The sequence below is a fragment of the Triticum dicoccoides genome, chromosome 2A, assembly GCF_002162155.2.
Source record: "Triticum dicoccoides isolate Atlit2015 ecotype Zavitan chromosome 2A, WEW_v2.0, whole genome shotgun sequence".
NCBI classification, from domain to species: domain Eukaryota; kingdom Viridiplantae; phylum Streptophyta; class Magnoliopsida; order Poales; family Poaceae; genus Triticum; species Triticum dicoccoides.
In genome coordinates, this window is record NC_041382.1 from 532,124,095 (window position 1) to 532,137,338 (window position 13,244).

At 43.3% G+C, this 13,244-nt stretch overlaps 1 protein-coding gene and 1 long non-coding RNA gene across 2 annotated transcripts; one reads left to right on the plus strand and one right to left on the minus strand.

Moving 5' to 3' along the window:
• The first annotated feature begins 5,051 nt into the window (after positions 1-5,051).
• On the plus strand, positions 5,052-8,260 carry LOC119357922 (factor of DNA methylation 2-like). The gene is made up of 6 exons (XM_037624695.1): positions 5,052-5,236; positions 6,474-6,566; positions 7,088-7,174; positions 7,275-7,556; positions 7,679-7,894; positions 7,985-8,260. Exons 1-6 carry the CDS (start codon positions 5,054-5,056, stop codon positions 8,258-8,260), a joined length of 1,137 nt encoding a protein of 378 aa, XP_037480592.1. The 5' UTR covers positions 5,052-5,053.
• A 411-nt stretch (positions 8,261-8,671) lies between these two features.
• Positions 8,672-11,134, minus strand: LOC119355211. The gene is made up of 3 exons (XR_005171513.1): positions 10,625-11,134; positions 9,351-10,529; positions 8,672-8,931 (listed from the first exon to the last, which is right to left on the minus strand). It is a non-coding gene; the product is annotated as an uncharacterized LOC119355211 (long non-coding RNA).
• Between the last annotated feature and the right edge of the window lie 2,110 nt (positions 11,135-13,244).

Here is a 13,244-nt window from a genome sequence, read left to right on the forward strand (position 1 = left end):
GTTTGCTACCCCGTGAAGTCCGTAAAAAATCCTGCCCGTGAATGTAGCATTGCCGTTTCTACTTTCACCATATCTCCCACTTAGCACAAGCCTTCAACCTGATGCTTCCACAACATGCCTCCCTGAAGTGCTCCGGACAGGCATATGATGATCACAAGAAGTTATATAAGGTTGCTTTTGTTTTAGTACTTATGCCAGCATTTCAAATAGAATTTAGCAGTGCCAAGAATGACTACTACTGAACTGCACTAATAATAATCCAGTGACACCAAAATGAAGACACATAAGCAGATGTAATTAAGCAACTAAGGACCTTCGAATTAAGGCCGTATGAGGATGTCAGCACAGAACAACACAAATATTAGTTCCCAACTCCTTGAATTTCAGGTGACACATGAAAAGTTTACTGAAAATCAGCCATCTATTTTCCATGTTCTTTTGCACCACAACCTACAGGTACCGATAACATAGATATATGGCATTGTATCAGATCAGATGGAACCTAACAACCAAGCAAACCAGCTAATGATCAATAAGAAAGTGAAACAATATGACATGAATTTCAGAAAAGCGTAATACTATCATTCATGTCACCAAAGAAAATAGTACCTTCAAGTTGGCCTGATTTAGAGATGAACTTCCGCATGTGCTCTTGGTATTTGCACAGATTGTTCCCAACCACTGAAACAACATCGCAGATGAAAGGGATCACAATGTGTGACAATTTATTTTCAGTTGGACATGATGTAATTGGAGGAAAATGCAACGAGCGTAAAGAAAAATAGGTTCAGCAGCAAACGAATAGATTCCGAAAACAATGTATATATATACAGAAAAATAAAATAGGAATATTAAGTGTCCTATATTACACCCACATGTGAAGGCCCAAAGCTATTTTCAAAATAGTTTTATAAGCTAGCTCTAGATTATATAGGCCACAGTAATCAGAACAATTTTGGAAGCCAGCTCTAGATTTTATACGATTCAAACAAGAAGCACAAGACACATGATTGTGCAACTGATGCATAGTCACCCTCAACTAGGGAATAGCCCACAGCTGAGACATAGAAATGAAAAAATCCTACCAAAACATGCCAGTGTTATTAGGCCATTAAATAGACATTGATGCATATATTGGCTTTCAACTCCATATCAACTCACATGGCAAATTGCATATAGTTCAAATTGCATATATGCTTACAAAGTGCATATAGTTCTCTTAATTTTCACAAAAGAAAATTGACACTGTAACAAAAACGAAATCTCAGAACAATGCTCAGAGATAAACCCGAGCCTTCTGTAGAACAATGGCGAATTGACCAAAGGAGAGCACAAAAGTAGGAACTCTGCGCTGCTGGAGATTAACCAATGATCTCTTTCTTGCCATAGTTACCACCATCAAGCCCATCGGCATTGCAAACAATCCAGGTAAGCAACACCAAACACTACAAAGAAAAATTTAGGAACTGCGTACAACTGCAGCCGCACCAGCTTGTAATATTTTTGGCGAGGGCTGCATGGGACATAAGCGAAAGGGAGACGGAGAGAGACCGAACTGAATCGGCAGTGACGACGACACCATCGAAGTTAGGGATGCGGTGGTGGACGTGGCGGGGGTGGCGCTCCAGTGCGCGGTTCCCTCGTCCTCACGGCCGTGCCCGGCCCGGGCGTCGGCGTCGAGGCGGAGCCTCCTGGCCTCGAAGGCGGACGCGTCGAACGAGGACGACAACGATGCGTCTCCAGGAGTCTCCTACCAGGAATACGACAGGACCAGCGAGAAGACCGCGTGTCGCCATCATGGCGGACCCTCTGCTCCGACCGCGGCCTCCTTAGACGGTCGCCGCAGACCCTCGCCGGCTTCTTTTGTGGCACTTCTCAAAACATCTGCCACCTGCTTTTCCTCAATTTTCCGGCCAGCAGGTCAGGCCAGCAGCCCCTGGTCGATCCATCCCTCCCTTACCTGCACCGCGGTGGCTATACCCATGGCTTCAAAGTCATGGATTGCTGCGGCGGCCTCCTCCTCTGCAAGTGCTTCACGTCATCTCCCCCGGGCGTGGATTACGTTGTGTGCAATCCGGCTACCGAGGATTGGACCGTGTTGCCTCACACCGAGGAGCTGCGCCCGGAGAACATCATCCTTCTCGGCTTCAACCCTGCCGATCCCTCCTGCTTCGTGGTCTTCGTCATCGTGCTGGATGATGACAATGCCGGTGAAATCGATCACTGGAGTGGAGATATACTTGTCGGAAACCAGAACATGGATTCCAAAGCAAACTGGGTGGGCTCAAGAAACTAGGGTGCACCACTATCAGGCTTTAAATTCTCTCTTTATGAATGGCACTCTGCATTTGATCACTAAAGATTCTTCTATCGTCACGGTGGACACGGGTGGCAAGACTTGGCGGAAAATCTCGAGGGCATACCCTGGTTGGGAATGTATTGGGCAGTCTCGGAGATGCTTGCATGTTGTGGACATAGATCACTATAATGATGATGGATTCCTACTCTCAGTTTGGGTTCTTGAGGATGCTAGTGGAAATTGGACTCTAAAGCACACTGTAAATCTTTCAGAACTGATAGGAATGCATGTTCACAAATTTGATGAGCCCTATAGAGTTATCGGTATCCATCCGGACTGTGATTTGATGTTCTTGGTAGACATGGAACATGAGAAATTTATCTTGTACGATATGGATAGCCGGAAGGTACACGTTCTCTACGGCGGTATAGGATACCACTGGCAACCGTATCGTCTTTACACTCCCTGCTTTGCTGAATGGTTATCAGATGGTAACTGAACATGCATGGAACTCGTGCCAGCCTTCATAAAATCCAGATGTTGAGTATGAGTCAGAGCTCTACTTCTAGAGCCTGTTGCTTGGAAATGTTATTTGCCCACTTCGATTTGACTTTTCTGTTGTAGATTTTCAGCTCTGGTGTTTTCCCTTTTATGACTTTGAATAATGTTGGTTAGCCAAGGAGAATAGAAGCCTATTGTTGTACTGTATAGTTATTATACTATTTCAAGTTATCAAGTCACTTCATGAGCTGCGCTGATATTTCAAAATACCACTAGTTCTTTGTAATCTTATATTTCAAAATACACATGAGATTTCTCTGTGTTATTTTGTATTCTTTTATATCACTTAATGTGTATATTTGCTTTTATGTACAGATGCTTATGGCGACGGTTAACAATGTCGAATTCAGATCATCTATCTGTACTCCCAATTTTAATGCTTGAATTAGCTTCAGTATCAGCTTAAGATGCTACTCAGGCAGTATTCCTCCCTAAATTAGTATTAGGAAGTGTCAGCTTAAGATGATTTCAGTGGAAACTCTAGACAAATATGGGCTCTTTTAGCTAGATTATCACTACATTCATAAATAACAGATCGAGCTCTCCACGCAATATGACCTGGTTCATGTCCTTTTTTAAAGGAAAACTAGAACATCAAGGCGCGCGTTGCTGCGCCCGCCTATCTTGAGGAAAGAGTAATAAGATAATGTAAATATTTATGAAACACAAATGGAAGTATATTATATTATAATTGAACATTCGAGTTCCAGTGCCACAGATTGTAGAATGAAGTACAATATATATTTAACCATAGATAGAAGAGCCAGTTCAAATAGTCAGGCAGCATGAGATTTTATAAATTATTTGCAAAACCGTATGATAGAAAACTGGCAACGAAAATATTTAAACGATCGATGGTGAGAGAAGATGATGTCATATTACTTTCACTGTACCACAGATCCATCAGTCAGAGAGCAACCTCTAATCAACACAAACCATGGATCCAAATAGGGTGAAAACATATAGATTACCTTCAGTAACATGTCCATGCTACGAGAATGCATCATTCAGAGAACTTTCATTGGAGCCATACTGCCATGGTACCATTGGACAAACCTGCAGCTGAGTGTTGAAGAATAGCAAGCAATAAAAACATCATGAACTGTAAGTCAGCAATCCTAACATTTACATTTATACTTAAAATTAGCTAGGTTTGCAAACTGCGATCCAGGAGGAGGCACCCATGCATATCTCAAAACCAATAGGGCATTTGTGTCCTAACATGAAACAAGCTGACAATAAATTGAAAGGAATGTGTGCACAAAGAGAAGTAGAGAACCTCATGTAAATCTTACCCCCAATGGATATTTTGGAGCATGAGCAGAAAACAACAGTCCCCTGTGAAAGTTAGTTGCTCATTATCCAACACTCACCTCATGCTGACAACACTCGTCAAGCATAATATCTCCCTGAACAATAACAGTGCTTAAAATAGTTCTAGAGAAGATATTTGTGCATGAAGATGGTATGATAAAGAAAGCTTGCAAAAGAAAACTGATGAAGAAAGCTTTGCAAAAGAAATGCGCTGAATTTAATAAACCATCGACTGAACTAGTACTGTATGCTGTAGTACTACAGAAAGTGCAAATCCATCCTACCCAACGCAAACCCACTCTCTGCATTTGCATGTCAAGCGACGACAACGTGCCCATGGACGACGCCAACGCCGACGCCGGCGAGGTCCTCGACGCCATCGCCTCCGGCGCGCAGCGCCACCCCACCGCCGAGAGCGCCCTGGCCTCCGATGCGCAGCACCACCCCGCCGCCGAGAGCGCCCTGGCATCCGACGCGCGCCACCACCTCGCTGCCGAGAGCGCCCTGGCCTCCGACGCGCACCACCACCTCGCCACCGAGAGTGCCCTGGCCTCCGACACCCAGCAGCACCCGGCCGCCGTCACGACCGCTGCGCCAGCCCAGGAAGCGGTGCCGCCCGAGCTCCACCACCAGCTCATGGGCCTGCGCGGGGATGACGCCGCGGGGAGTTTCCTGGCCGCCGTGGTGAAGAGGGCCGAGGACGCCATCGCCGACGAGTACGACGCGAGGGCGAGGCTCCTGGAGGCTAGGTGCGAGGAGGCGGCCACGGCGGTGCGGGCGGCGGAGCAGGACATTAGCTGCCTCAACGACGAGCTCGCCGGTAAGAATCCATGGATTGGTCGTGCTGTGAGCTCGATAATGATCTGATTATTTAGGAAAATGTTAATCTTGTTGGGTTGTTACCTGCCAGAGCTGAGGATCATATCTGAGGAGATCATACCAGAGTTGAACTGTGAGGATCCGGAGGAGCAGAATCAGAGGCTCAGGGCGTTACTGGACGCCACGACCAAAGAGCTCGAGTGGAAGATGGACAAGATTGCAGAATTGCAGGAGCTGGAGAAGGTAGGCTCATGCCATCTTTTGTCTGAACTCCAGAATGCTGTCTTACTTTCAGAGTGCTGAACCTTTCAACTCAGCTCTACAGTATCTTTTTACAAATTGACACCAGCATCAGACTATGAGTACCTAACAAAAAGTTAAGGATGCTAATGTCGGATGTGAGGCCTCAGATGGAGGCCTGTGCAAGTTAATTTATACCCAAAATTTACAGCTGAGTGCAGAATTTTGTTACTGAAGTGACCATCGACATCATATATGTCCAGAGAGACACTGAAATGAAGCAACCAAATACAGTATAAATTCAAATCATCTAGAACTAGCATCAGTATCAGTTTACTTTCAGTTTTCAGAGTGTTGAATTTTCATTTTACTTTCAGTTTTCAGAGTGTTGAATTTTCACGTCTTCAGAGTGTCGTTTTGCAAATGAACACCGACATCAGCTGTTATCAAAATAAATGGGGTTACAGATAGCAATGTCGAATGCTCAAGTCTGGCTGAAAAGGGCGTGAAATACATTTTTATAAATTAACCCTGAATTGCTTATAGCCAAAAAATTACAGCGGCATGTCAAATTTTTTCATTGAACTGATAGTTATCAAAATGCAGCCTACAACCAACACAACACGGTGTACATATGCAGCTAGGGGCAAAAACACTATAAATTCAAATCATCTACAGAATTAGCATCAGTGTCAGTTTGCTTTCAGTTTTCAGGGTGTTGAATTTTCACCTCAACTTCATAGTGTCGTTTTGCAAAAGAACACCGATATCGGCCGTTACAAAAAACAGTTGCGTATAGTACGTGGAATTTCCAAATCCGGCTAGGCTTGAAATGCATTTTTTTTCAGCCAAAAATTGGAACTGTATGCCAAATTAATATTGTATTGACCATGGACCGCAATTCAGCATATGCTCAGAGAAACAGTAACAGAGAGCACCTGCCCTGTTTACAGGCCACCATAGTTCATCTAAAAAGGTTTGATGCTCGGACCTACTCAACACTGAAGATTTGTTTGTTTGTTTGTTTGTCCACTGCCTGAATGAGGGAGTATGCTGCAGCTAGTTTGAGTGGAAATACTAAATATTCACACCAATGTTTGTTCTTTTCAGCTAGATTTTTGGTACATTAATACTCCTTAACAATACTATCCAACAAAGCCACCTCCCCTCGCAGTATGACCCGGTTTATTTGCTTTCGCGATCTTGACATAGTCTTGTATTGTTTTTATTGTCTTATTAGGATAATGGTCCCACACATGGTGCTTTGGAGGTCAACACACTGGACATGACAGGTGGAGAGAACAAGCTGCCTGTGCTGCATGAGATGGAGAAGGTAGGGTCCTGCATTTCTTACCTGAACTCTACAACATGTTAAACTTTCAGTTTTCAGACTGCTGAATTTCACCTGAACATTAGAGTATCATTTTGGAAATGAACACTGATGTCCGCAGTTATCAAAAAGAAATTATGGATGGCAATGGCAATGTCAAATGCACGCTGAAAAGAGCGTGGTATGTCGAATGCCTAATTCTGTTTTTACAAGCCAAAACATGTAGGTGGGAGTTAAAACAATGTCGAATTCAGATCATCTATCTGTACTCCCAATTTAAATGCTAGAATTAGCTTCAGCATCAGTCCCTAATTCAATCCAGATGCTACTCAGGCAGTATTCCCCCTAAATTTGTATTAGGAAGCTTCAGTTTAAGATGATTTCAGTGGAAACTCTAGACAAATACTGGCTCTTTTAGCTAGATTAGCGCTACATTCATAAATAACAGACTGAGCTCTCCATGCAATATGACCCGGTTCATATCCTTTTTATGGTCTTACCGGAACTCTCCTACACATACACAGGGTGCTTTGGAGATCAACACATCGGAACTGGGAGATGGAGAATGCAAGGTGGCTGATCATGCTCTCATGCTGCATGAAAACCACAAGGTTTCTTCTTCTCTTTGATAGGACAATCGATAAGCTCATCTGCATCATATTCTTAGTAGCTCCATCAAAGTAGCTGACCATGCTAGAACTCGCCTTGTAGCAAGAGATGGAGGCTATTCATGCCAAGATAATTCAACTTGAGAGGCAACTGGAGCAAAGGGATAAAGCCCTAGTGCTCATCGCACGGCAGCTGAACATGAAACTACAAGCAGGGGAGAAGGTCCCAGAGGAAGACCATCAACGTCTTTATGCAGTAATGACGTATGTGAGAAATATTGTGGATGAGGAAGGGAAAAGGATGAAAGTTCCATTGCTAGACCTCTTCAAAAGAGAGCAGGCTAACAGCAAAGAGCTCCAAGAGAATCGCCAAGAGTTGATTCAGGTAAAAGTAAAAGCCGAAAGTTTTTAAAAATTATAGTTGCTCTGTTTCCCTCATTGGGAGGAGTTACATTGTTGCTAGATGTTTTCCTCATTGAAAGATGATGATAATGTGCAAATGTGCAGGGCTTTGAGAACATGCCGATTAGTGGGGGCGCCGTTGTTAGAATCAAAAAGATGGGCCAACTTGATGAGAATCCTTTTCGCGCCGCATGCAATTTGAAATACAGGGACAATGATCCAGAGGGCAAAGCTGCAAGGTTGGTCTCGTATTGGCAGGAGGAAATACAGAAGCCATCATGGCGTCCGTTTACTAATATTCAGGTCGATGAAGAAGATAAGGTGTCTATCCAATTTCCCTACAGCATTCATGCCCTTACATTCTCTGAATTTTGTGTGAATAATCACTAGGGTGTTTTTGGACAATTGCAGGAGGTTATAGATGACAATGATCCAAGACTAAGCAAGCTGCGGTTGGATTATGGCGACAGCGTCTGCAATGCAGTGAAGGATGCACTGAGAGAGCTCAACGAGTATAGTCCTGACGAGCGGCGCATCATGAATGAGGTCTGGAACTTCCGGGAAGGGCGGAAAGCAACGATGACAGAGGTGATCACCTGCATTTTGGAGCAGCTGGCAGTGGCGGACCCAGGATTGCGAGGACAGGAATTCAAGGTTCCCCCCAAAAAATGCTCAAATTCAATATAACCGGCTAGGTACAGCTGTTTAGTTGTATAACCGGATGACAGTAGTTCAATCAACCAACTAAAACAATTAAGACTATCATCCAAGTTACTGACATGTTGCAATTACTTGGCTAATGATGTGATACTATTACAGTGAAACAACGGAACACACTCTCCCTAAGATAACACAGAACATACTCCAAAGCAAGTTGAAAAGAACAGGCATGAACAAAATATGTAAGGTGCGAAACAATAACAGCAACGTATACCTTTAAGGATTTTGTCATATCAGCAATCTCATTGTTGTCATTGGCAGATTCAGATAGACCAACAGTGTTTTCCTGAAACAAATAACAAGAGAAAAATATTTAATAACTCTACAAGAGAAAGAGAAGCCCACTAATAAATAGATGCACACGAAAAAATAATCAGACCTTTGGTGGAACAAATGCAGCTTCTCTCTTTCTTTTCATTTATTCTGATTTCTCTGACTGCTTATCTAGCTTCTCTTGCCATTTCTTTGCTGACTTCTTCTTGTCACTCATGACTTCTGGTCAGATGACACGTGTACATTCCGCCATAAGGTATGGCGGAAAGTGCTTTCCACCATGAGCATTGGCGGAAAGGGACACATGTCGCTTTGTTGTGCTTCTGCCAGGGCATTTTGCCATTCTTACTGAAAGGGGTGTATTCCTGTCAATTGCAATGGGCAGGTGGTTAAATGTGAAAAAAGAAAAACAGATGCAACTATTTGAAGCTAGTAGTAAGTTATTTGAGGATATGTATGCGGTCAACATAAGCCGGGAATGGTTATTTGTTAGGACATTAACACTGTGTCACTACTGTGAGGTGCAAAATAGCAGCAGCGAGTGGCTTGCTTTAAGGAGGAAAGCAGTAAGCAAGTGATGGAGCAACTGCATAGAAACGCTGTCGATCAATATCAGTATAGAAGTTGAAGAACGTTCTCTACATTGACCTGGATTGACTGCACCACACTAACGGAAATACATGATGGAAAGCACACAAGTCTCAAATGTGAAGTGCAGATCTCAGAGCAGATAGCTAATACCAAATAGAAAATTAAAAATGTAACCACTATTCAAGCTTCATACCGTGTCTCTGTTGCCATCTCACTGGGTTTGTCTCAGCCTTTACACCACGTGCAGACATCCATGTCTTCGCCGTGAAGCTCGCGGTGCTGCTCTTGAAGCCCCGACACCCAAAGCAAAGGGATGTCACACATATTCTTGGTCAACCACAGCTGTTGCAAACTACCCAACCCCTCAACACGCCTCAGGTTTGGAGAATCATGTAGCCGTAACTCTCTCACTTGAGGAAGGTTCGATACTCTTTCCAGGCCCTCACAAGTCACAACCTACAATCAGAAGTTTCTCAGAGAGGAACTGGAGGTCCTCCTCCACCTTCAAGCAACTTGCTCCTCTTAAATGGAGCTCTTTCAAGCTGGTGGCATGTTGTCGTCCAAGCTGTCGTGGGAGAGCCCTCAGCTTGGGGCAGCCCCCAAGTTCCATCTTCTTCAACCGGGGCAGCAGATGCAACCTTGGAGACAGGGCTTCCCCTTTTCGCATCTCGGCATATATATCCCCACACTCTTCTATGGCTGCTGCTCCTGCTGCATCTTCAATAAAGGACCAATCCTCCCAGTTGTGCAAATCCCTGATGACACGTAAAGTGTGCTTTCCCACAAGATTAGGCTCCACAAGGTGACTAGTTCCCATATGCTTCAGAGTCCGAACTTCTGCTTTAGGTTGCATATTCTGAAGCTTTAAAAATCTTTCACCCGACTTTGAAATCTTCTCAATCTCAAGATCGGCATTGAAGTCTCGTATTTGAACAGCAATCTTATGACGCTTCTGAACAACAGGAATGCAGGTGGAAAACGAAATACCACTACATTTAGTTGGCTTTCCTGATGATGAAGGACGTTCCGCTAGTAGCGCTTACCTCCTTCAGATCTTGCCAGGTCAATAATATCATCAGCATAATACATAGCATCTCTTAGCTCCCCAAGCCAATTGTTAACTGATGTCTCTTCTGTCCTCCTTGCCTCAGCATCATTAAGGAAGCATCGTATTTGGATCATTATCCGATGCAGTTCTCTGAGGTCTTCTTTTACCCCTAGAATCAGAACAGCCTCTTCTGTAATAACTTCTTGCAATTTTTTGGCACATGATCCAACAAGAGAACCCAGTATGGCTGCCATGAGGCAAACTTGATGAGGTTGATCCACCAAAAATACAGTGATTCCTTGGGAAGTGTTGCAAACTTGCAGGCTGATAATGAATGCACAACATGTTGTTAGGATGGTTAAAAACATAGACAATGTTCAACAAATTCATATCCTTGTAACAGAAATTCAAGATCTTACCTTTCAAAACCAATCCTTGAGCAAGAAATGAAACTCAAGAGCCAAAGCAATCATCTCGAAGAAGCAGATTGCTCCAGTGATCAGCCGATCGCCGCATTCAGATCTCAGTCAACCCGTCACTGTTTAATAAGATGTCAGAAGGGACAAACCCAAGGGAGAGGGAAAGTAAGTGGCTGGTTTGACCAGACCGCCGGAGGATCGGGAGAGGAGCTCGAGTAGGTGGCCGGCGGCGCGCGAAGACGGCGGAGGCGGCAGCGAACTTGGGCGCCGGAGGTAGAGAAAAGGGGATCGGTGCTCAGGCTGAAAGTTTCGTGGTTCTCCGTCAGTGAGTGACCATGGCACCCGCTCTCGCGACGCTCGCGCATACCCCGCCGCTGCCACCTCCACCATTCAAGCCATCTGTCGTCGCCCCCCTCGCATCCTGCCCCGTAGCACCGTCGCGCGCCTCGCGCCCGCTGCCGTCCGCTGGCTCCGATCCAGATCCAGATGCGCCGTTGCCGGCCGCCCCGGTCGGAGCTCTCCGCGTCCTCTGAGTGGGTGCCAGGCATACCTGGCCAAACGGGCCGGCCCGGCCCGGCACGGCACGGCCCGAAAATGCGAACAACATGTGAAAGCTCTTAGATTTTAAAAAAAAGTTCATGACCATGCAAAAAAAGTTTGTCTTTTAAAAAAGGTTCAAGAAATCGAAAGAAGTTCATGTATAAAAGAAAGTTCATGAATTCAAAAAAACCATCAACTTTGAAGAAATGTTCATTGATTTTAAAGAGTTCATCATATTTGAAAAAAAGCTCATGAAAATTAAAAAAAGTCCATCAATTTGAAAAAAGTTCATCAATACTGAAAAAATACATCGATAATGAAAAAAGTTTACAAGTTTGAAAAATAGTTCATCAATAATGAAAAATGTTCATCAATTTTGTGAAAAATTCACGAATTTGATAAATAGTTCACCGACTTTGATTTTTTTTCATTTAGTTTGAAAGAAATTTTATCCATTTAAAAAAAGTTCACAAAATTTGAAAAATAGTTCACGGATTTGAGAAAAAAAGTTTTATAAATTTTAAGAAAGTACCCAGATTTTAAAATTTTAACAAATTTAAAAAAATTAAAGGAATGGAAAAAGGGAAAGAAAACAGAAAGGAAAGAAAAAGAAAGTAGAAAAAATATAAAAAGTCCAGAAAACTAAAAAAAATGATCGGAAGCTTCTAAAGGTTAAGGCACAACAAAAGAAGAAAAATGGGTAGGTAAACACGTAACATGTGGTGTCCGACCTGATAACGTGGTTAGTAGTTAACCGGGAGGTCGAATCCAGGTACGCCATTTTTTGATGTTTGAATGAATGAAACAAATTTATAAATGGGCCATACCCAGGACAAAGGCGGGTGCGCCTGGTAGTAAAATAGCCTTTAACAGGCGCTTACAGCACTAAATAGGAAACACCCGCATTTCAGCATCTGAGTGCCAAAGCCTATTCGGCGCCTTAAGCGCCGCTAAAAGGCCATCCCGTACAGGGCGCACACCCCCTTGTGTTGGCTCATATTTTGTTTGGTTCGTTTTTTTCTGCGTTTCCACATGGGTATTCTATGTTTTCTTTTTTGTTCGTCCTGCTTATTTTGTCTTTTTAAAATGTGTGAAAGTTTTTCAAGAGCGATGATTTTCTTTTATAAATTTGATGAACTTTTTTTCCAGAGAGATGATTTTTTTACAAAATTTATGAACTTCTTTTCAATACCTATGAACTTTTTTAGAAATTTCTTTTTTTTATATAAATTTATGTTTTTTCCCAAATTCACGATTTTTTTTGAAAATCATCTTTTTTTCAAATTTGATGAACTGTTTTAATATAGGTGAACTTTTTCCAATTTTTGTGAATTTTTTTTCAAAATTTATGAACTTTTTCCAAATTTGTGAGTTCTTTTAAAATTCATGAACCTCTTTTTTCAAAACCCGTGATTTTTTTTCAAATCCATGAAATCACAAACAATTTTTCAAATGCATGAACAATTTTCTTTTTCATGTACTTTTTTAGTAAAGTCAATGGTCAACGACCAGCTGGTGAACAGGGAGCGGTCAACTGCTCAACACTTTTTTTACCTAGCGTAGAACGTGCCTTTTTTGAGTATCATAATATGAAGAGTGGCGTAGATCAGAAGGATCCAACCTGAAGAAACACAAACGTAGACGAAATACGACCAGCTCCAAGCAAATCCACCAAGGATAGATCCGCCGGAGACACACCTCTACATGCCCACTAACGATGCTAGACACACCACCGAAAAGGGGACTAGGCGGGGAGAATCTTATTGCATCTTCAGGGAGCCGCTGCCGTCTCGTCTTTCTGAGCAGAACACAAACCCTAAAAAAGTTGAAAAAACATCTAAAAACGGAGCCCTCCCGACGGCAAGGGTCGGGATCCACCGCGGTGCCATGGCTCTAAGGCCACCAGAGACGAGGTGGACTGCGGACGGCGCCGGCGGGAGGCAAAGGAACCCTATGCTTTTCTTGGGGAGGAGGTGTTTCTAGGGTTTACTGAAAAAGTTTGAACATCTGGGGTCACGTTGGAGTCTGATTCGCCCTCAGTCATGCAGATCCTAAACTTTGAAAATTCTGACAGGCGAAA